At 36.6% G+C, this 22526-nt stretch overlaps 1 protein-coding gene across 1 annotated transcript; it reads left to right on the top strand.

The window, feature by feature from the left end:
• Positions 1–2146: 2146 nt before the first annotated feature.
• Positions 2147–22270, top strand: LOC142348598 (uncharacterized). Its single transcript, XM_075399996.1, has 4 exons — positions 2147–2818; positions 5792–6384; positions 17612–17750; positions 21877–22270. Exons 1-4 carry the CDS (start codon positions 2293–2295, stop codon positions 22110–22112), a joined length of 1494 nt encoding a protein of 497 aa, XP_075256111.1. The 5' UTR covers positions 2147–2292; the 3' UTR covers positions 22113–22270.
• Positions 22271–22526: the final 256 nt, after the last annotated feature.

The following is a 22526-nucleotide window of genomic DNA, read 5'->3' as shown; positions in this document are numbered from 1 at the left end:
CTCAAACTGTTGCCATTATTGTCTCCAAAACACTCACTATCAATTTTGAGTGTGCATGTATGATAGTTTTTGATTGGTGCTCATAGAATTGATTCATCAAAAATATATTGGCTAGATTTGTAATACTGCGTCTAATCTAGGTTTTGTAATCTAAGTCATTCGTGGTTTAAATTTTTTTGTACGTTCACAATAACGTTAATAATTAACTTGGAGACAATTTCAAAAAGTAAATTTCGAAAACTCTTCAATAAATAGCTTTTGATTTGTTTGTCTACTTTTGTCACTGAAAAATGTTTTAATAAATTTGCTGTACTTCTACTTGTGAGATTTTTTGGTGTCAATGATTGATTAGACATTAAAAAAGAAAAGGCTGCCGATTTTTAATTTAGAGTCTGAGAGATTTAAAATTTTTCCAAATTAAAATCTCTCAGTTTCTGCCCACTGTCAAACACTAAGGTTGCTTCCATTGGTCGTTTTCCAATGTCACAACGACGGATGATCAGACTAATTAAATTATGTATTAAAAAGAATAGTTTAGTCTAATTTATCTTTCTATGACTCAAAAATAACGCAAAAGATTTCCCCCACAATTCAATGAAAAATCTATGCATATCATCACTTGGAAGTTCTTTAGTTTTAGTTCTACACCGACAGGGAACAGTTTTTTAAATTTGGGTTTTAATTTTGGTTTTTGTCTATCTTTTTTAACTCTTAAGGTAATCAAAGCGGGTATCGTTTTTTTGTGATACCTTTTAGTTTGTAGGCTACAACTTTATGTGCTGAACATGAGATCTTTTTACTCGACATAGTCACAAAACAAGCCATTTTGACGTCCGCTGCTTAACCTTTTTGACAAAGTAGTAATGCATGTCTCTATTTGGCTTCAATCAGAGTATACAAACCCGTAGAATGTCTATTTTACAATAAGGGGACGAAAAAACATTTTAAAACAAGCATTTTCTCCTGAAAATATTGTCAGTTTTATTTTTGAAGATTTTTAAAAAAGAATGGAATACGAAAAATGAACTTTTTTTCTTTTCCGTCTTATCCATACCAAAGATTAAAAGGTCTAAAGTTAACAGTCACTTCGTTCATATTAAAGCAATGTCATTGAACTTTGTAAGTAGCTCAATATGGAAAACGGTCTTCACGTCTGAATACTTGAGTGAGAGCTTCCAGATGTTCTGCCTGCCACATTTATTAATGGTGTGTGCTACCAGCATGAGTTTTAACCAAAATAGGTGAAAAGTTGCAGAAACCTATCAACTTCCGTTTGAAGAACAACCTCAATTCTGGTTTTTTTTACCTGCTTTGCGCGAAATAAGTTAAATGGGAAGTATATCTTAAACAAACGGGCAAATTAGCTTGACACAGTCGGAGGAAATACGAAGTGAACCTGAAACTGTAGCCCTTATTGTCTCCAAAACACTCACTATCATTTTTGAGCGTGCAAGTAGGATAGTTTTTGATTGGTGCAGATAATCCAGTAACAGATCAGTAGTAAATATTTCAAAAAACCTGGATAGCTTCTTCTAAAAAACCCTTATAATTAATTATTATCTGATCTATATGCTTTTCAGTTTATATTGCTTATATTTTTCAATGGGAAATACAGCAATTGCTGACTGGAAAAATATGGGCAATGAGAAGAAATTCATCCCCTCCCCTATTCCGCCACAATATTAATTTGACTTCGAGACAAAGACAACACAAATTTAATTTTTTTTCATTATTCAGAAGTTGAATATAAACGATTTAAAAAACACAAGGAAAACAGGAGAAAACTTTCTATCGTTCTATCGATTTGAAGACAACTTACATTAAAAAGAAGTGTTCTTATCTTTGCACGGTCATGTCATGGCTTGTGATATAGCCGACAAACACAAAAATTTTAGTTCACCGTTTGGTTGAAAATTAAGTAAACAACAGAAAACTTTCAGCAAATTAATTTTTAATGCCGGCAGCTGCTCATAAACCAGACCGACCATATGTAAAATTATACTTCTGATCAACATGAAAATAATGCAAAATTTGAACGTTTTTGTTAGCTATCAGTTTACTACAGAAATTGGAACTAATGTGATTGGCCGGCAGTTTGATAAACGAAGAATTGTGAAAAAAGACAAAAACCATTCGAGAAAAACCAGTTTGTTACAATACTTTGAGACAGCAGGTCTACTTATTTTGCAGTTAAAGCATTTTTAAATAGTTGTAGAATCATCGTAGAAACGCTTTTGAAAGCACGCAAAAGTTGGTTATTGAAGAAAATTATTGCTGATAAACTGAAACGATATGAATTTTCTAAAGCTGGCCTTCAGTGCATTGGTCATCGCTACTGCATTTGCGGACGACGCAATTGTAGCGACTGTAACAAACGCTCAAGGATGTGCTTCGGAACCTTACGTGTTACCGGAATCGTTCAAAGTGGGAACCACGACTGTAACTTCAATCTACCTGTGCCACGATGGCTACATAACAGTCGCCGGGCAATCTGCCAATTTGAAGAACCCAAATGATTTGCTGGACCCTCCAACCACAGTTATTGCGGCTGCTCTGTTTGATTCGGATGACAGCAAATCAGCTGTACTGAAAACAATTGACAATCCAAATTACTTTAGAGATGCGATACCTTGTTACAATTACGGGTTCGAGATCGGAGCTGTGTGGGATTTTACCAGTGGGAACAGGCAAATTTTCATATCTTGTGGCACTGATGGTATGGGCGTGAAGAGGTGCTTGTTTGAGTTCGATATCGCCAGCCTTACCCAAATAGTTGATAATGGACAATACATGCGCTTTGGAATGAACGGACCAGACAGTTAGACAATAGTTTTTGTCCCTTTTTCTATTATTTTATAGATTGCACATTGAAAATCTACAGTGCTTCTATGTACGACATCAACCCTCAGTTTTGCGTATACTTATAGTTTTTTTTAGCCAGAAGAAACCGAAGATTTTCTTTCAAAGATTTTAAAAACAACACTGTGTAAAATCCAAAGAAGCCAGTAGAAATTTCCCACAATTTCTTATTTTTTTTTGAAATTTGAAAAAAGTGTTGTCAATTTTTCCACAAGGATTAAAAAACAGCTGCAAGATAATTTTTTAAGTTGTATTTTCCTAGCTATCCTTATTTCTGATTCTCCAGCAAACCTTCAATTCTTTAAACATATTTTTAAATTAAAATGATTTGAGCTTCTAGAGTTCGACTGAAAATGAATTGGAAAGCCATGACAGCACTTAATTATGAAATTGTGAGCAATGAATTTTTTGTAGTTGAAAATAAACAGCAATAACCTTTTTTTTTATTTATAAACCACTGTTTTGTCAATAGTTTCTCGACCGTTTGGCTTGGAAAATTTTGCCATTTTGAAAAGCCATTTTGAAAAGTGATTTGGGGTGAACTTACTATCTCAGGTGATTCACAAAAAAATTTGCAATATTTTACTTGAGTTTTACATCCGTTTCTTATTTCTACACTGCTGCCTATATTTTGATAAAAAATGTGGTGTTGCGATTCATTCAAAACTTTAAACTACGATTTTTTGGCGTAAACTATTCCGAATTGGTTGTTAATATGATCCAGTGAGTTCAATTTTTTTAAAAAAAAGTTGATCTTATCATTTTTCAATTTGATACAGCAAACAGAAAAAACAAAAATGTTTTCTGAAAAAAAAGTAGATTGACCGCTCAAACCGTCATTGCTGCCGAAAAGTGACGTTTTGAAATACTTTCGCTTTGAGCAAAAAAATTGGTTTCACGACCAATGAATTTTCGGACATTTGTTAGAAAGCATACTGTGTGCAACTTGGCCGAAAGTTGCAATGAGCTCAGAGGATGTGGGAATCATAGTTTGGTTCACTATCTTATGGCATTGTCAAAACACGTGTTTTACTAGTTTCATAACTCTAGAGGAAAAAAATAACATCAACAAGCTATTGACAATGTTTCAGCTTATATCGTTTTAGGACTAGCAAAATTATTAAGGCCTCGACAATGAAGTCTTGTTTCACCAAACTTTAGTTTCACGGTTTACAAAAATGTGATTAAATTTGGCAATCTGAGAATTGTTTTTTCAACAGTTGTTACATAGTTACGTTCTGCAACATTGCAATCGAATGCTCTAATTTTAGTTCAAAAAATTTTGTACTTGAAATCTGTTTCTGTAGAACGCAGAAAAACATGAGATGAAAAACGCTGCAGTAGTTGACTAGTGGATATATATGCCCCTCAGCTTATTGGGCATATAACTTTTGTGCCCCAGATTTGTTCATGTTCAAAATCATCCTCTGGTCGGACTATTTTGAATGCATTTTAGTGTAATGAGGGGCCACTTTGAGCGCGCTTTAGTCTGGTAAGAAGCGATTTCTAGTGCACTTTAGTCTGATCATATAGGCAATTCCAAGCGCAATTCAGTCGGATTAGAGTAGATTTCGAGCGCACTTCAGTCTGATCAGAGGTGGTTTTGAGCGCACACTAGTCTGATCAGGGAGTGACTTTCAAGCGCACATTAGCCTGATCAGAGGACAATTCGGTCTGGTTCGGTCTGATCAGAGGTCGCTTTCGTCTGGGAAGGTCTGATCAGAGGCCATTTTGGTCTGGACTTTAACCTGGGTGTGCTATATAACAACATATAAAGTGCCACCAGGGTAAAAAAAACGGAAGGGTTGAACAATAATATAACTGATTTATTTCATTGAAGTAATTGGAGAAAAATGGTAGATAACAGGATTAAAGATAGTTGAAGATGTCTAATAAAATTCAGATTAAAAATTTGTGTTACAGACTCAAGTAAGATGCGTCTGTGAATATTTAGTTTTTCTAAACAAATTCATTACTTAAAAGTTAGATTGCATAATGGATTTGACGCTGTTATTATTGCGCTGACGTTTTCAAACAAAAAAAGCAAAGCTAAGTTTTTGACTGATTCGGAAGAGCAGTAAATACCGTTTCTTAATATTTCTACTCAATTATTAATGCTATTTAAAATAAAAGTTTGATAAATTACAACTTACGTCTTTTTGAAACTAGTTAGGCTGCAGTCAGTGTTCTTCTGCAGGTGAGCAGTAGTCAAATAACACTCAGTGTTACGGTCTAACGGGCTGAAAAGTTGTCATAATTATTGCAATTATGTCATGTGAAGCTGTTTATCAACAACCCGGTTGCGTTGTTTTCTTTCTGCTCTTTTCTTTAAAATTGTGAGCAATCATATAAGTTTTAGATTGTTACTTTGAACTGTTTGTTTTGTAGTTTGCAGCACCAATTATCTAGTCCCTTAATTCCCATTGCGCTTATTTTTTTGTTATATCTTTCACATTTACTTTCTTGATGTCATCTAAATCGTCGGTTTTATAGAGGAGATGGGCCTCCGTTCCATCAATTAAAAATGTTTTCCGGTGTCTGATCATTCGCTGTCCACCTGAAAAATTTCAAGAATAGTTCTGTTGCAGATTGGGGTGGTTGGATTGTTTGTCGAATGTCGTTTTGTAGTGTGATATTTGAATTGTTATGGGCAGGCATACTGATTGCTTTGTATTTTGTGAGATTTAGATTTTGTTGCACTTGGAATGACATTTCAAATGGAATGATATTTCAACACTTAAAGCAGAGTAAGTGTTCATGTAATTTTTCATCATACGTGGAAGATTTTTTCATGTGAAATTACACAAGACGCTTTTTCCGCACGAAAAATTGCATGAATTTTGATCACACGAAAGAAATCGTGTGATTTTACACGAGAGAGTTTTAGAGAGCTTCTATTTCTGTTTGTTTGATTGAAATCTTATTTTTTTAGTAACACTGTGGGAAGTGAAGGGATCTGGAACAGAGAATGTGACACATTTGCCGACAACAAATAATAACGATTACACTAGAACCTGGTTGTTTGAATTGGACCAAAGGGGATCACGTGACCCAATCATACCTCTTAACCCGGACAGTTTCTGCGCTGATTTTCCGATTGGTGATGACGCTGGTAATAGTTTGAATCCACTCACTGATGGCATATGTTCGGATCCTGTCCAGCTGAGCAACAACGTTAAATTATTCGACATTCAATTTAATAAAGTTTGTATATGCAACGATGGCTATGTTGTGCTTGATTGCAAAAATGCGTCTGCAATTTCAATCACTCCCTCAGATTTTTTCGACTTGAGAGAGTACATAATTGCGCCGGCTTTGATTCAGAACAAATTTGTCTCGGGTACGCGACAGAAACGAGATATTGATGGTGCCGAGGTCTCATATCGACGGATGTCGGATAATGACTTGTCAACTGTAATATTCAAGCTACAAGATCCAAAATTTGATGCTAACTTTGGATACATTGCAACTTGGTATCATGTGGGTGATCGGCCGATTGATATTGTTAATACCAACACTTTCCAGGTGAATAGTCTTCTTATGGACCAAAATACTTTCGAGCAAAACTTTCATCATCTTACCTTCGCAAAAATTTCATCTACAGAAATGGTTACCCAGGTAGCATTATGAAAAAAATGTAAGATAAGGAACTATCGTTTAATAATATAATTGCCAGAGAATACAGAGCTTAAGTATTATTCAACAATTATGTCAGAAAAACTGTCAACTTACATTTTTGTCCTGATGGTTGAAACCCAATACGTTGTCACTCAACCTTAGCTTTCAATGAAATTGTTTTCTTTATGAATCATACTACTGAGTGCACTTCTAAGGCGGACAAATGGAGTAATTCAACGCTAAATTAAGCGCTTAACTATGTACAACTATTGCCAAATTACTCAAAAATTTTAGCAAAAATTTTCTCTTAAGTCAACGCTATATTGAGCGTTTAGTTATGCGAGATAAACGCTTAAAAGCTACTTTTTTCTTTTCAGCGCATTTAGCCTCTTGTTGAAAAATTTTTACCTCATTAACTGATATTACTGCATAGTTTTTGTCATTTATTTGGCGCTTCCAGCAAAGCCTGGGCATTTTTGACGAATTACAGTTTTATACCTCCAAAATTTGTCCCAATAGATATAAAAAGTTTCCAGATCTGACCACCGAAAAACAACAGCTATCCTATGAAAGTTTTGGTCAACTAGTTACATAGTTCCTTTCGTTGATAACAAAATGAAGTAACACATAAATATCTGTTCTAGTTGCAATTTGAGTTAATTAATTTTTCTGCTATCTATCAAAAGTTTTAAAGTTTTGCATTAACAAATTTTATAAAATTGACAAAAAGGTTATTTAACGGTCAGTTTTTGCAGGTTTGTCGTTTCTCATTTTAATCTGTTCAAATGGTAAAAATTTGTCGTTTTTTGGTGGCAGCACTTCCCTCAATTTTTTGTTTCGTGTTCGTATTTTTATGCTGTAGAAAGCCCCTTTTAGTGCGTGAATGGACTGTGAGTGAGGGCTGTAAAATACAATCCAGAATTAAGATTTATGAATGTCCGTATGCAATCAGTTCTTATATCTTACGCACAAAGTTAGTTGAGTAACTATCACCTATAGGAATTATTATCCCCAGTTTGCTCGCACATCAAATTCAACCACAAATAATACTAATAACTTTTGAATATGCTATATGAAGCCTGCCCGGATTACATTGATAATCTTACAAGTAATTTTGTTGATGGAAATTGGACCCGGGAGCCTTTAGTGTCTCTAGTAAGAACTCGTGTTACCATGGCTGCCCAAAAACAGGCTGCCCAAAAATAATTCCAAAACACCCTATTATCGAATAATAAAATGATGAACATTAAATTATTATCAAATCTTTTGAACGAATAGTAGAAAAATATTAACAATAAAAATGTAATGGTTTATATTCCCTCTTATGTGAATCATGCGTTGATCAGATTCCTACAAGCTAACGTTATCATATTCCTGCAAAATAAATATTTTCTGTAACATGCCTAGTTTGTCTGCTAAAGTGTCCAAATTGTGTCTTTCAGAGGGAACCTTGTTATATAATCCTTTCGTCACAGTTAATCAGTGTCTTCTAACTTGGCCCTAAATGAGCTTGGAGTATTCCCGCAACAATATTGAGACAGAATCTATTTTAAGAAATTTTGCAATAAGGAAGAATAAACATTAAATACTCAAGGGTTTCCCTTATCGGAGCCAGAATAAGTTCGTCTGCCTTTATTGCAAAAAAAAGAAAACGAAACTTGAACAAAAAAAGTGCGCAAAATACAGTGCGCAAAACAAACATATCAACAATATTCAAGTTTTATCACCATGAAAATGATAAATACAGCTCATCCGGAACGAAGTCTTAATTTTATCGGAATCCTGCAAGATAGCCGTTTTTCTGCCAGAAGTTTACGAGACAACATTAATTATTGCCTTTGCAGCAGTAAGTTTTTTATGGCGGACAATATAGGTAAATTGAGTTAGTCGATATAAATGAATTGAGCCAGCAAACTGAGTGATTTTAAAGGTGTTATGAAAATCTACACTTTTTTAAATCCAATGTAACGAAGGTTTATTTGTAATGGCACCTGTCGTACTCTACTTATTCAGAGTAGTGATTCGTAGTGCAAGTATACGTAGAAATTAATACTTGGTGATTTGCGATGCGAAATCCTGATTCAATTTGCTTGCACTTACTTGCGGAGCGGAATTCAATAAGACAATTTAGTGAACTGATTTGAATTGCAAAATTACAGTGAATGAAATTATGGAAATATGAACACTCATAAACAACGTGAATGCGTGATCAGACATGTCTGATCACGGGGCGGGAAACTAAGCAGAAAGTTAACGGCAGATCACAAGACACGAACTGAACAAAATATGAAGGTTAAATAAATGAACTAAATTTAAGGCATCATATAAAATATACTGCATCAAAGGAATTAATAAAATAAAGATACATCAGGTATCACATACCCCTTACATCGAGAAAGAAAATTGTAAAAAACAATTTTCGAAGCATAAATAATAACAATATTTACAAATTAATACGAGGTGCCCGGTTAAATAAATAATAGCGATATATTTACTGGTTATCATAACTAAAAAATAGATGATTAATAAAATATGAAATGTTTTGCAGTTTGATCTGACCACCGAAAAACAACTGCTATCCTATGAAAATTTTGGTCAACTAGTTATCTAGTTCCTTTCGTTGATAACAAAATGAAGTAACACATAAATATCTGTTCTAGTTGCAATTTGAGTTAATTAATTTTTCTGCTATCTATCAAAAGTTTTAAAGTTTTGCATTAACAAATTTTATAAAATTGACAAAATTGTTATTTAACGGTCAGTTTTTGCAGGTTTGTCGTTTCTCATTTTAATCTGTTCAAATGGTAAAAATTTGTCGTTTTTTGGTGGCAGCACTTCCCTCAATTTTTTGTTTCGTGTTCGTATTTTTATGCTGTAGAAAGCCCCTTTTAGTGCGTGAATGGACTGTGAGTGAGGGCTGTAAAATACAATCCAGAATTAAGATTTATGAATGTCCGTATGCAATCAGTTCTTATATCTTACGCACAAAGTTAGTTGAGTAACTATCACCTATAGGAATTATTATCCCCAGTTTGCTCGCACATCAAATTCAACCACAAATAATACTAATAACTTTTGAATATGCTATATGAAGCCTGCCCGGATTACATTGATAATCTTACAAGTAATTTTGTTGATGGAAATTGGACCCGGGAGCCTTTAGTGTCTCTAGTAAGAACTCGTGTTACCATGGCTGCCCAAAAACAGGCTGCCCAAAAATAATTCCAAAACACCCTATTATCGAATAATAAAATGATGAACATTAAATTATTATCAAATCTTTTGAACGAATAGTAGAAAAATATTAACAATAAAAATGTAATGGTTTATATTCCCTCTTATGTGAATCATGCGTTGATCAGATTCCTACAAGCTAACGTTATCATATTCCTGCAAAATAAATATTTTCTGTAACATGCCTAGTTTGTCTGCTAAAGTGTCCAAATTGTGTCTTTCAGAGGGAACCTTGTTATATAATCCTTTCGTCACAGTTAATCAGTGTCTTCTAACTTGGCCCTAAATGAGCTTGGAGTATTCCCGCAACAATATTGAGACAGAATCTATTTTAAGAAATTTTGCAATAAGGAAGAATAAACATTAAATACTCAAGGGTTTCCCTTATCGGAGCCAGAATAAGTTCGTCTGCCTTTATTGCAAAAAAAAGAAAACGAAACTTGAACAAAAAAGTGCGCAAAATACAGTGCGCAAAACAAACATATCAACAATATTCAAGTTTTATCACCATGAAAATGATAAATACAGCTCATCCGGAACGAAGTCCTAATTTTATCGGAATCCTGCAAGATAGCCGTTTTTCTGCCAGAAGTTTAAGAGACAACATTTATTATTGCCTTTGCAGCAGTAAGTTTTTTATGGCGGACAATATAGGTAAATTGAGTTAGTCGATATAAATAAATTGAGCCAGCAAACTGATTGATTTTAAAGGTGTTATGAAAATCTACACTTTTTAAAATCCAATGTAACGAAGGATTATTTGTAATGACACCTGTCGTACTCTACTTATTCAGAGTAGTGATTCGTAGTGCAAGTATACGTAGAAATTAATACTTGGTGATTTGCGATGCGAAATCCTGATTCAATTTGCTTGCACTTACTTGCGGAGCGGAATTCAATAAGAGAATTTAGTGAACTGATTTGAATTGCAAAATTACAGTGAATGAAATTATGGAAATATGAACACTCATAAACAACGTGAATGCGTGATCAGACATGTCTGATCACGGGGCGGGAAACTAAGCAGAAAGTTAACGGCAGATCACAAGACACGAACTGAACAAAATATGAAGGTTAAATAAATGAACTAAATTTAAGGCATCATATAAAATATACTGCATCAAAGGAATTAATAAAATAAAGATACATCAGGTATCACATACCCCTTACATCGAGAAAGAAAATTGTAAAAAACAATTTTCGAAGCATAAATAATAACAATTTTTACAAATTAATACGAGGTGCCCGGTTAAATAAATAATAGCGATATATTTACTGGTTATCATAACTAAAAAACAGATGATTAATAAAATATGAAATGTTTTGCAGTTTGAGTACAGTTTACATATCCCACTCATCATTGTCCGAATGCTGTTTTTCCGCCTCGAGTGCTGTCATTGATTGTACGAGAGTGGGAGTATCAATCTCAATTAATGGTGGATTCCGAGGGGCGGGTGGTGACACTTGACCAATGAGAGGAGATATATTCTGCTCTTCGGGCTGATTTTCAGCTATATGTTGCACTGACTCTACGATTGATTCGGGTAGTGGTTGAAAGCTTTCCGCAGCTCCCGCTCGGCGGGGTAGTTTTGGTGGAGGCAGAATAGTGGAGTTAGGTGGAGAACTTTTGAATCCGTAATAGGAAGGGCTGCGTCGGGTACGATCGGAAGTGCGCGTGTGTTGAGCTGCCGCGGCCGGAGTAGTGGATGAAGACGATGCGTGATGTTCGCTATGCGAGGTTGTTACAGTTGTCGGTTGCTGATTTCGCATGGCGAGAAAATTGGGCACTTTTGGAACTCGTCCTCGCATCGCGCGCGAAATGTTCGATTTGGTCGACGAGACCCCGCTGCCCGGTTGTCGTTTCCTGTGTTTCATCTTTTTGTCCCCTTTTTGTTTGCGGGTAAATTCCTTGATGTGGCTGTGTATCAGTTCTTCCAGTATCTTTTCGCCGGATCGAGGCCCTCTTCGGTCTGCATAGGCCTTTAGGGGAGTTTGTCGTTCCATCTGTGTGCCGAATTTTGCAATATCGCTATTGCGTACCGTCACAACCGGTTTACTGGACTCCATGATAGTGGATGTTGTAGGGCTTACTTTTAAAATATGAGATCCCGGCGCAAGTACCTCATATAGTCCCTCAAGGTTCTTTTTGGAGCGTCTCTTGCCATGCACTTTCCGTGCAAGATTTAGCTCCACCGCACGTTCCTTCAGGGGAATGGGTCGGATCGCCTTTGTCTTCAAGAACCGGGATTCTCCGTCCGTACTGGCCCTCTCTCTATTCCTCGCTTCTGTGGATGCCCGGGACATGCCGATCTCCACCTCGATATCACTACAATATCCATTCACCCACTTGTCGTCAGGGAGAATTTCTTCCGGCATCACTGTGTCCTCGTCTAAATAATGATTTATAATATTCTTATACGTTAGGTTTAACAAATTAGGCCTGGTTGCGATCACGCTTAGCGGGGTGTTAGGCTTTCTTCAAAAATGTGCTTCGAAAGGAGAGGTCTTTGTTGTTATTTGTTTACACATTCGCAATTGGTGTATTATTATCTTTAATGCATGCTTTACATGAATGTCGCGTGTAGGCAATTTCTCCTCTTTAATACATGCGAGTCTATTCTTAATTGTTTGAATAAGTCTTTCCACCAAAGCTTCAATGATGTCGATATTCTTCTTATCACAAAAAGTCTTTACTTGATTTCCGACTAAACATTTTGCTTCATCTAAATGAATGGATCTTGGAATTCCATGAATTTCAATGTATATGTCCAAAAACTTCAAAACGTTTGGTCCATTAGCTTTATCATAGATATATGCAGTAAGGTATTTAGAGAAACTATCAATTGCTGCCCGAAAGTACACTTCATTAACCCAAAAAATTGGACCCCCGAAATCAATTTGTATTTCTTGATTTGGTTCTACACATGGTATGGGAGGATTGAATTGCTTGGCGGGAATAATAGATTTAAGATTCTTACCAATTACCGTGCAGGGTTTACACTCAGTGGCTTTGACGATTAATTCGCGGTGTATATATGGCCACTAGCAATGTGTGGCCATACAAATCATTCCCAAAGTGCCCAGGTGACTTGCGTGGATATCGTCGATTAGCGCCTCGCAAAATACGTTTGGTATTGCCACTTTCTCGTCAATGCAAACGCACCCGGAGCGCACGTGGAGGTTCTTCCAGTACGAATGAATATAAGGATTGAGAGCTTTTAAGCGGCTCTCATTATTTGTCAGGATGCAGTCTCCTTTAATACCTCCTTTAATACGGCATCTTTACTCGTTAAAAAAGCGATTAACGAATTGTTGAAGATTTTCGACACTATGTAGTCCAATGTCGGAACATGCGGACTTGGGGTTAGTGGAGTGCTAGCGTTTGATGAATGGGTCGGGGATGTCGGGTTTACGTTGAGTGGTGAACTTGCTTCGCGAGGATTACTTGAAAATTCGACTTGTTAATTCGCCGCGCGGGAGGTGCTTGGCGAAATTGATCGCTGACTTGCGGGGCGAGTTGCATTTCCACTTGTGGATTGCTGTTCCGCTACGCGGGAGGCATCATTAAATCGGACACGAGTTATTCGCTTCTTAGAAGGCATTTTATTTATTGTATTGATGTATTTTAAGACCGGCAATGAGTGATTTAAATTTGAATTTTTAGATTGCAGAGTATGCGACTGAATTGTAGAGTAGCAAGAGGCAAAAAGCACTGATTTTAATTTTGGGTGATGACTTTTAGAGATATTTGTGGAATGTGATTTAATTGGTGGGATTTGTGATTGAATAATTTGAGGCTCGCGCTGCGTGAATGCTACTTTATTCCTAATTTGGATTAATTGTTTACTTTTGTTGGTATTTTGCAGAGCGAGAGAAGTGTGAATTGGATTTTGCGACGCGGGTATTGCATATCTTAAATTGCTTAATTCACAAATAATATTTGAGGCTTGTTTTCGCGGAGCGAGTGAATTGCTAAAGACATGTTCGCTTACTCGAGCGGCGTGTGTGCTAATTGATTTTATTGATTTAGTGCTGGTCTCAACTTTAGGTTTAATTTGCGATACGGAATCATGTGCCTCAATTTTAGGTGTATTTTGCAAAGCGAGAGTGTGGTTTGCTAACAACTAATGTAAATGGGATGCGGAATGTGTGATATTTAATTCTAATGCGTTAATGGATTTTGAAACTAACTTTAGTTTTTCAACAATAAATTCCTCGTCGTATGCAGAAACCTTTTTAGCTTTTTGAGACGGGTTTCGGGAAATATAATCGACCAAACCCATTTTCGCCCCAGGGAGGTGTTCAATGTCGAATTGGAAAGGAAGAAGACGGTCGACACAGCGGGTCAATCTACTATTATACGACTTATTAGATCTGTTCTCTTTCATCATCGAGAGAAGTGCATGGTGACCCGTAATCACTTTAAAATGCTTTCCATACACATAATTTTTAAAATATTCTGTTGACCAGACTACACCCAAAAGTTCAAGTTCATTTACACTATAACGTTCTTCGCAAGAATTTAAAAACCGAGACTCGAATGCAATTGGTTTCCGCCCATCTACAGTTAATTGTTCAAGAGCTGCACCCAGGCCGGAACAGGACGCATCAAATTTTACGCGTGTTTCGAGTTGCGGGTTATAGTGGCTTTTTGCGGTTGCGTTCGCGATGCGATTCTTAATTTCTATAAAGCAATTCTCATCTTCTGCTGTCCAGAGGAATTTTGAAGACTTTTTCACTAATGGACGAAAAAGTTGACTTATTTGAGCAAGATTAGGAATGAACTTTCCAATATAATGACCTGATCTCAAAAAGGAACGGAGTTTTTTTTAGAGTTTTTGAGCCTCAAGAGCCAAAATCGCAGCTGTTTTAGTTTCGAGGGGCGAGATACCCGATTGTGAGTTATGATATCCAAGCCAATCAATTTTTAATTTTCCAAAATGACATTTGGGAAGGTTTATCCTAAGATTTTTGTCGTCTAATCGTTGTAGGCATTTCATTACATAAATTTTGTGTTCAGTCAAAGAGCCTTTGCTAACTATCAGAATATCATCCAAAAAACAATATGTATTTTGTACGCCAATTAGAGTGTAATCCATAGCTTATTGAAATTCAGCTGGTATATCCGTAAGTCCGTAAAATCATGTTTGAAATCTATAAGTTCCAGTCATATCACCACTAATGATATTGAAATTACAATGATTAGCTGTATTAGCATCCAGATTTAACTCACTGTACGCGTATTTCGAATCAATTGTAGAAAAATATGTTGTGCTTTGCGGCGCTGGAGCACTTATTTGTTGAGATATAGATTCAATTAGCGTATCATTGTTCGGCATCTGATATTTATTCTTGTGAATGGCTTTGTTTAATACTTTTGAATCCAGTGCAAGCTTTATCGTTTGGTTTTTCTTAACCGTAACTACAATGGGCGATATGAAATATTTGTCGGGACAACTTGAAAGTTTTAAGATTAGTTTTTCGGCTAGCAATTTCCTAAGTTCAGTATTAATTTTGTCTTGAAGGTTAATAGGGATACGTCTACCTTTTGATATCTAGGTTGAAAGTCTTTGTGAAATTTAGATTTTGCTACATGATTTTTTAATTTTCCAATACGTGATACCAAACCAGGAAAAGTTTTGGCTATCTGTTCTTTAAATTCAGGAGATGCAATGTTAATGACACGGTTACCTTTCAGAAATGTAGATTGAGTTACAGCAAGTCCAAGTTGGTCAAACAGATCACGACCTATTAAGGACTTTAAACCGTCAGCTACGACTGTGAAAGTGGCTGAGTCACATGCCCAACCTTTGCTTGTTATTGGGGCTTGAATCTTCCCCTCGACTTGTATAGGTTCATTTGAGAAGGTCCGTAGTTGAGGAGGCGTCGTTTCATGGATCCAGAATGCACGAGAGCTGCTTTGTACCACCTGCGACGCGAGTGAGCGGTTGAGTATACTGCATGCACTCCCGGAGTCCACGAGTAGTGTGGTATTGACATTACCGATCTTGAGAGACATGTTGAGAGGTTCAACTTTTGCTACAGCAGTTTCAATCATCGCGACTGTAGTGTCCTCCTCTCCAATACTGTAGTCCGATTCGTAGAGTTTAGCTGGTTGAAGGAAATTAACAGAGTCCTCCGGGTGTGGCTCTTCTTCTACCCTACGTACCATCTTTTTCTTGGGGTCCTGTGGCTTTGTATTCGTGTTCTTTTGTTTACGGCAGACCTTCGCAAAGTGGTTTGGTAGCCCGCAATTATTACATGTGTTCCCCTTCGCAATGCATTTTTCACGATGAATTGGGAGCCAAGTTCCGCCGCAATTTGAGCAATAGAGTGTTGATCGATTGTTTTGTTTTGGGACATTATTCGTGTTCTGCCGATACGGTCTTCGTGGGTTATTGTTGAACTGAACGGCGTTAACATTTGTAGGAACAACGATCTTGTTGTGGTACTGTATCTGATGTTGATTCCGCATCCCGAGTTCCATATTGATTGCTAGTTCTAACGCCTGCCGCGGTTCGACCGTTTGTTTTTAAAGCTCCTATTGAATTTCACTGTCCATCAGATTAGTGATAAAGACATCTCGTATCAGGGTCTCTTCTTTATTCTCAATATCGCAGTTCTCAGCCAATTCCTTTAGTTTGCCGTAGAAGTGTTCTACTGTTTCTCCCCGGAGTTGTTTTGTAATTAAGAAAACATGGCGATCGAATGTTATGTTACGTGGACGGATGAATGCTTCCTCCACAATTTTCCAAAAGTCAACAGTAGCTAAAGTGTCAATCTTGATGTGCGGGTTCTTACAATTGAGAATGCGGCGGCCCTCTATCCCGATGCTTAGATTGAGTAGGGAGACTGTTTTGCGGTCTGCTAACGACCACGGTTTATCACCACACATGATACCCACTTCAATGAGCCGTTGGCATTTGTTTTGCCAGTTCATCTTTTGTTGCGCGTTGCGCGCGTTCCTCTCCCTCTTTGATTGTGCGGATGCACCCACTATTGTCTCTTCGTAGATAGGCTCCAGAAGGAGCTCTACCATTTCAGGTTTAGGCCCGAGTAGCGTGTCCGAAATGATGTTTTCTTTGGCCAGAAGTGCCAATTTGTACTGTACTGTCCATTTCGCCCAGCGAAGAGGGGGATCTGGTGTAGGTTTGTCCCCGAAAGGGTCGATTCCAAGGGGTGTTCGTTTAGTTGCTGACTGAGCCATGTCGTACTCTACTTATTCAGAGTAGTGATTTGCAGTGCAAGTATACGTAGAAATTATTACTTGGTGATTCGCGGTGCGAAATCCTGATTCAGTTTGCTTGCGCTTATCTGCGGAGCGGAATTCAATAAGAGAATTTAGTGAACTGACTTGAATAGCAAAATTACAGAGAATGAAATTATGGAAATATGAACACTCATAAACAACGTGAATGCGTGATCAGACATGTCTGATCACGGGGCGGGAAACTAAGCAGAAAGTTAACGGCAGATGACAAGACACGAACTGAACAAAATATGAAGGTTAAATAAATGAACTAAATATAAGGCATCATATAAAATATGCTGCATCAAAGGAATTAATAAAATAAAGATACATCAGGTATCACAGCACCCTCCTCCAATCAGAAGGTGGAATGTTGCCACGGAGAGGCCGACTCGCTCGCAACCTGGCTGCACACTAATGATTGGGAGCAACTATTATTTATTGACAAAATTTTGCTGTTGGCTCTGTTGTTTCTTAGGTACTCCAACCAATGTTAACCTAAGTTCTTTATAAACCCTCAATGCGTTAAATAAAGAAATTTTCGCAGGTGGTATTTGAATGCAGGGTGTGTTTCCATGCTTTGAATTTAAAATCTGATCCTTGTCAGAACTAATGGTTTAATATTCAAACTGTTATCAGATGTCGTTTCAGTTGAGTGTTGTCTGTGACAATGGCTATGATGGCACCAATAGACAGCGCTGTGTGGCTATAATGTACTACCAAGAAATGGGCTATACTCAGACTGCTGCTGGTGAACATCTCATTGCTGGTATTAACGGACCAGGAAATAGTAAGTTATTCGTTCATTTCGTTGGATTAATTTTTATCGGCGCTTTGCTATTTGTAGATTTTTGGCTACCATGCGCGGTTGAAGATGGCTTCCCAATTATATTCATTAGATCGGTAGTTAAGAAAAGGACAAATATTGGCTGATATTTTAACGAAATAACCATTAGAAACCGTTAGAAACGGACAATTTTTAACCGGATTTTGATGCAAACAAAAAGGTCGCCATTGACTGATGTTTTTATAACGATACGTAACCAGAATCGAACGGACTCATTTAGGAGTCGAATAAACGCAGAGCTATAATTAAATTGTTATCAGCAAATTTTTAAACAGGTAAATCAGCCAATTTTTAAACAGGTCTGGCTGTGGGGTTTTACATTAGAATCTGCCTGTACTAAAAAAGCTGACAAAATGTTTGCTTAGAAGCGGTCAAGAGCGCTCAAAAATTGTCAAAACAGGTGAAATAAATTATGGTGTAGAATGCAGTAAAGTGTCATGAGTGGATACTGCGAGTAAGTTAGATAATTTAGGTCAACTTAGACAAGTTAATTAGGTGTTTGAAATAAGCATTCTCTCTTAATGGATTAATGTTTCGAAGGCGCCAGAGACGGGAATTGAGTGATATATCTCAAACAAACAAATTGATGAACAAAAGCATATTGAGCTGTCGATATATTTTGGTTAACTTAGCAATGTTGTATTTGTGCATCATGTCAAAGTCGAAATGAGTGATTTAAATTTGAGTGATTTAAATGTAAACAAGAGAGCGAACATTTAAGGTGAACTAGATACTTTGAACAGAGTTAGAATTTCAGTTTGAAGTAACTAAAAGTGCGATTTTGAATTTGTAAAATAATGGGCACCCAAAACCTGGTACACCTCATCTCTGTAAGTTATTTTCATCCTTGAACTCTGAAAATTTTTGGGGATGTTCCCCTAATGATTGTACATATATAGAAGGGATGTGCGGCCGGTTACACGTTTTCGATCTGAGTTAGTTAAGTAGCGTTTTTTTGATTTAGAGTAAATAAAAAGGCATCTTATCAGTTTTTCAAAATACCACATATTAGATCAAAACGGCACCCCCATGAAGAGTTATATTCAGCCAACGTTTACCAAATTTTAATTTTAGGTACACTTAATGGTCCTTTCAGGCTGGTATACATTTTTGGCCAATGCGACCAACCAACCCCGAGCTACTTGCACCGGAAGTGATGTGATTTGAAGGTTGCCGATATTTTGGATAGAAATATGACTGTTTGAGTATGATATAAAGCTAGTTAAGGGTTGAAATGGGTGTTAAGTCTAGAGTAATGTTGCATATAATCATGGGAAGGGTTTAGGAATTTGTGAAAGAAAGTACTTAGCATTTTCAAATAAGAAAAGGCAGTTTTCACTAAAAATATTTGAAAGCATTGAAACATTGAACCGCTCGCCGGTGCTTCGGTACGTAAAATTTGAATCGCTCGTAAAAAAATGGTAGCAGCCTTATTATTTTTGGAGTGTTAGTGTAACTTTTTAAGGGCTTTCTATTGGTGCTTTTTTAAAACTTCCGGGTGCAACCAGAAGTCGGTGTTTAGGGAAAACTGAGTACCGAAAACCGAAAATTGGCCTTTTTGAGCGGCCGAATGACTTTGAAATGGTAATAATTTGATAACCTGAGACATTTTGTGACAAATATATTTGTATACTTATACCCACCCTGGTCAGTTTTGACGAAATAAGATTTCTTTGGGTTTCGGCACCCACGACTCGTTAAAAATATTCAAATTGCAAACGACTCGAAGTCTAATCCGTAGTTCAAGAAACTTGGCAGTCAGGTGGGTGGCACCCGAGTTTTACTAGAAATGTTTATCTGAAGACGTTTTGACCACTACTTTGCCAGTTATTAAGTTCTGAAGTTTGGGTTCATCATGGAGGTCGATGAAAATTGTGCCGGGCCATGCTCATGTTCTAGTGGGTGTTAGGCCATGAAACTTTGTAGGTAATTGCAACTAAGAGAGCATTTTCCATAACAAGAATCAGTTTTATCAGCTTGACCCATCATTTTGGAAGGGTGACCTTTGGATGACATCTAGAGGTCAAATTTAGGGGCTTTTAGGAATATTAGACTTTTCGGCAGTTTCTACGGGGGAACTGCATGAAATGTTGTGACAATTCAGAATAACAATTGCTCTTAGCTTCGGGGGTTGAGTTTAGTTATTTAGTCAACACATAATTTTTGACAGGGATTGATTGCAGCTAGTTAATTTGATAGCGGAAATAGAGGAATAAGAACTTTTCAGAGCACGTTCAGTATTTACTAAGCAAACACTGATTGACATGTCAAGAGCATATATGAGATAAATCGGAGTGGATTTGTTTACATAAGAGTCCAAAGATCGTTTACCTAAGATAAGGAGAAAGTTGAACAATGGTTGGTAGCAGTTGAATGACAGATCATAATTCGATATTGGTTTGTTTGCATGTTAAAAAAACCCTCCTACAGAATCTGACTGACTTCAAGTGTAAGTTGCAATGTTTACTTAAGAGATTAAGGCTTGTTTGCTTAAGATAAGAGCGTGTTGGTTGAGTATAAATTGAAGTGACACAGATAAACTTTGGCAAACTTGGCTGACTTTGTAGATTTTGGGAGAACTTGAGAAGTTTCGACACAGGAGAGAGAGAAACGACTGAGCTAGAGAGCAGTTGGTTTAGTGGGACTAAACTCTCAACAGTTATCAAAGTTGCAAGACTAGTTAGGAAACTGTTAGCAACTTGTTTCAGTAGATTGCGAGTGAATCACGATAACATTTTGAACTTATTTAAAATTTTTGAAGTCAAATTTGTCTCAATTTGTTAGTTGATTGCGAGTTGCATTTATTCACTGTGAATTCTACTTTTGTGCTTGTGATCTCTATTCAATTTAACGTTTTTTGGGACAAAGCACTTTTAACATCCTGCAAGAGTGGACGAGGGGAAAAACTCAGAAAAGAGACAAGGTAGCGTTTGCTTCATCATTTTCTTTTAAACCTTCGGTGTTGGTTCTAATTAAGGTTGATCGATCTTCTGGGCAACAAATTCCCCTCACTTTTAGACTAGTTCGAAAATCAGAAGACAACATATCGATTAGAAATGAAAACGTCCGTCTCAAATGAGTTTTTTTGATCCAGTTTCGCAAAAGGTGGGAAATCGAGAAACGAAACTTCATGTGTGTACTCCAGTTTCCTTGGAAGGCACCTAAGTCTGAGAATCTCAACATTAATTTTTGTATCTGTAGCATATAAGGTATTTGATGTTTTGGGTACCAATTTCACTATCCTTAAAAAAAATTTTGTTGCAATCAGGACCCAAATGGTCTACAAACTTTTATCATCTAAGATCTTGCAGTTTTTTTACGTAGGATACCTGTATCGGGAAGCATCTTTGTATCAGATCTGACAGATTTTGAGCTATAAAACTTGGTCTTGTCTCATCTTACACGTTAAACATTCTGTCTCTTCAGATATTACAAGGCGAAGTTCTTCGTATCCAATTTTTTTATTTGAAAACTGTGCAAACAATTGTCGTCGCCAACGAGCTAACATTGCAGCAATACTACAAATATCACAGCACAGCTGTTAACAAACTCACGTAGGAGTGTAAAAACGATTTATAAATGAAGCTTGTTCCTGCATGGATAATCTAAGACTGGCTTCTTGAAGGGACAATGTATGTTTGCGCAGGTATTGTGAGCAATTGCCAGATTGAAGATGCGCGTCATAATGTAATTGAGATTGAGAAAGAATGATATGGTTATGCGATTGTTTGTTCTTTTATTAACATTCTCCATGTTTTCTTTTTCTAAGCATCCGCCTTGATTAAGCGCAGACAATTTTACTTAAATTCTATGAAGACTAAATGTATATTTTACATGCTGCCTTAGGAGGCATGAAAAGATAAAATTTCCGATCACAAAATTTTTTAATCACGTAAGATTTTATCAACAGATGTTATCAGATATTATAAAATGAAAAAAAATCATATCTTAAAATATAAATATTCCAGAACCGTCGAGGAGAGCGTTGTTTCCGTTTATGTTCCTCAGATTAGTGGGTGGGGGCATAATATTTTCAACCTCCAATCTTTTCAAAATCGAACTGTTTCAGAAATTGATTACACTTTGATCCCTGCAAATATAGCACCTGGAAACAGAGGAAATTACTTGACTGCGAACAATGGAATGTTCCTGTTGGATTTGAGAGAACATTTGAGTGATGACGTAGAAGCTGTGGCCAGATTCGACCGTAGCAAGTTCACATCTGGTTCTGACAAAATGCAATCACAAATCATCAATTGCTTTTTTCTCATAACTGCTGTGCGTTTTACTAATATGATAGAATGAATTAAATTGGACGTGAATTCGCCAATTGTAAATATTGTATATTCTTTTTTCCTTGTTTGATACAAATTCTACTATTTTTTATATCATTCAACCGCTCAAAAAGATTAACCTGCTATATGTATTAACAACCTAATCATAGTTCAAAATGTTGAAACACAGTTTTTCAACCTGAGAAACAGCTTCAGATTAATTAAACGAACCCTACGATTGGTCAGAAATTGTTCTTTGCATTAACTAGAAAAGTCCTCCTCGCTGCCTTTTCAAATCAGCTTGAATCGGAAAATTGGCAAAAACATATGTTGATTAAATAATCTTATTTTTGGTCTGAAAGTGCAACAAGGCAACTTCAGTTGTTTGCAATGTCAAACTCGATTTTCTGAAACTCAAAACCAAAAATCTGAATTTTTGAACCTT

This window comes from Convolutriloba macropyga, chromosome 10, assembly GCF_964194025.1.
Source record: "Convolutriloba macropyga chromosome 10, txConMacr16.3, whole genome shotgun sequence".
Classification (NCBI taxonomy): domain Eukaryota; kingdom Metazoa; phylum Xenacoelomorpha; order Acoela; family Convolutidae; genus Convolutriloba; species Convolutriloba macropyga.
Note: the sequence above shows the minus strand (reverse complement) of the source record. Positions and strands in the feature narration are given on the sequence as shown.

What these genes read in the sequence shown, in the direction of transcription:
- LOC142348598 (XM_075399996.1), top strand. Translation starts at nt 2,293, where the DNA reads ATGAATTTTCTAAAGCTGGCCTTCAGTGCATTGGTCATCGCTACTGCA. An exon ending in TTAATACCAACACTTTCCAG is followed by an intron (nt 6,385 to 17,611) that starts GTGAATAGTCTT and finishes ATGTCGTTTCAG; the next exon opens with TTGAGTGTTGTCTGTGACAA. An exon ending in TATTAACGGACCAGGAAATA is followed by an intron (nt 17,751 to 21,876) that starts GTAAGTTATTCG and finishes GAACTGTTTCAG; the next exon opens with AAATTGATTACACTTTGATC.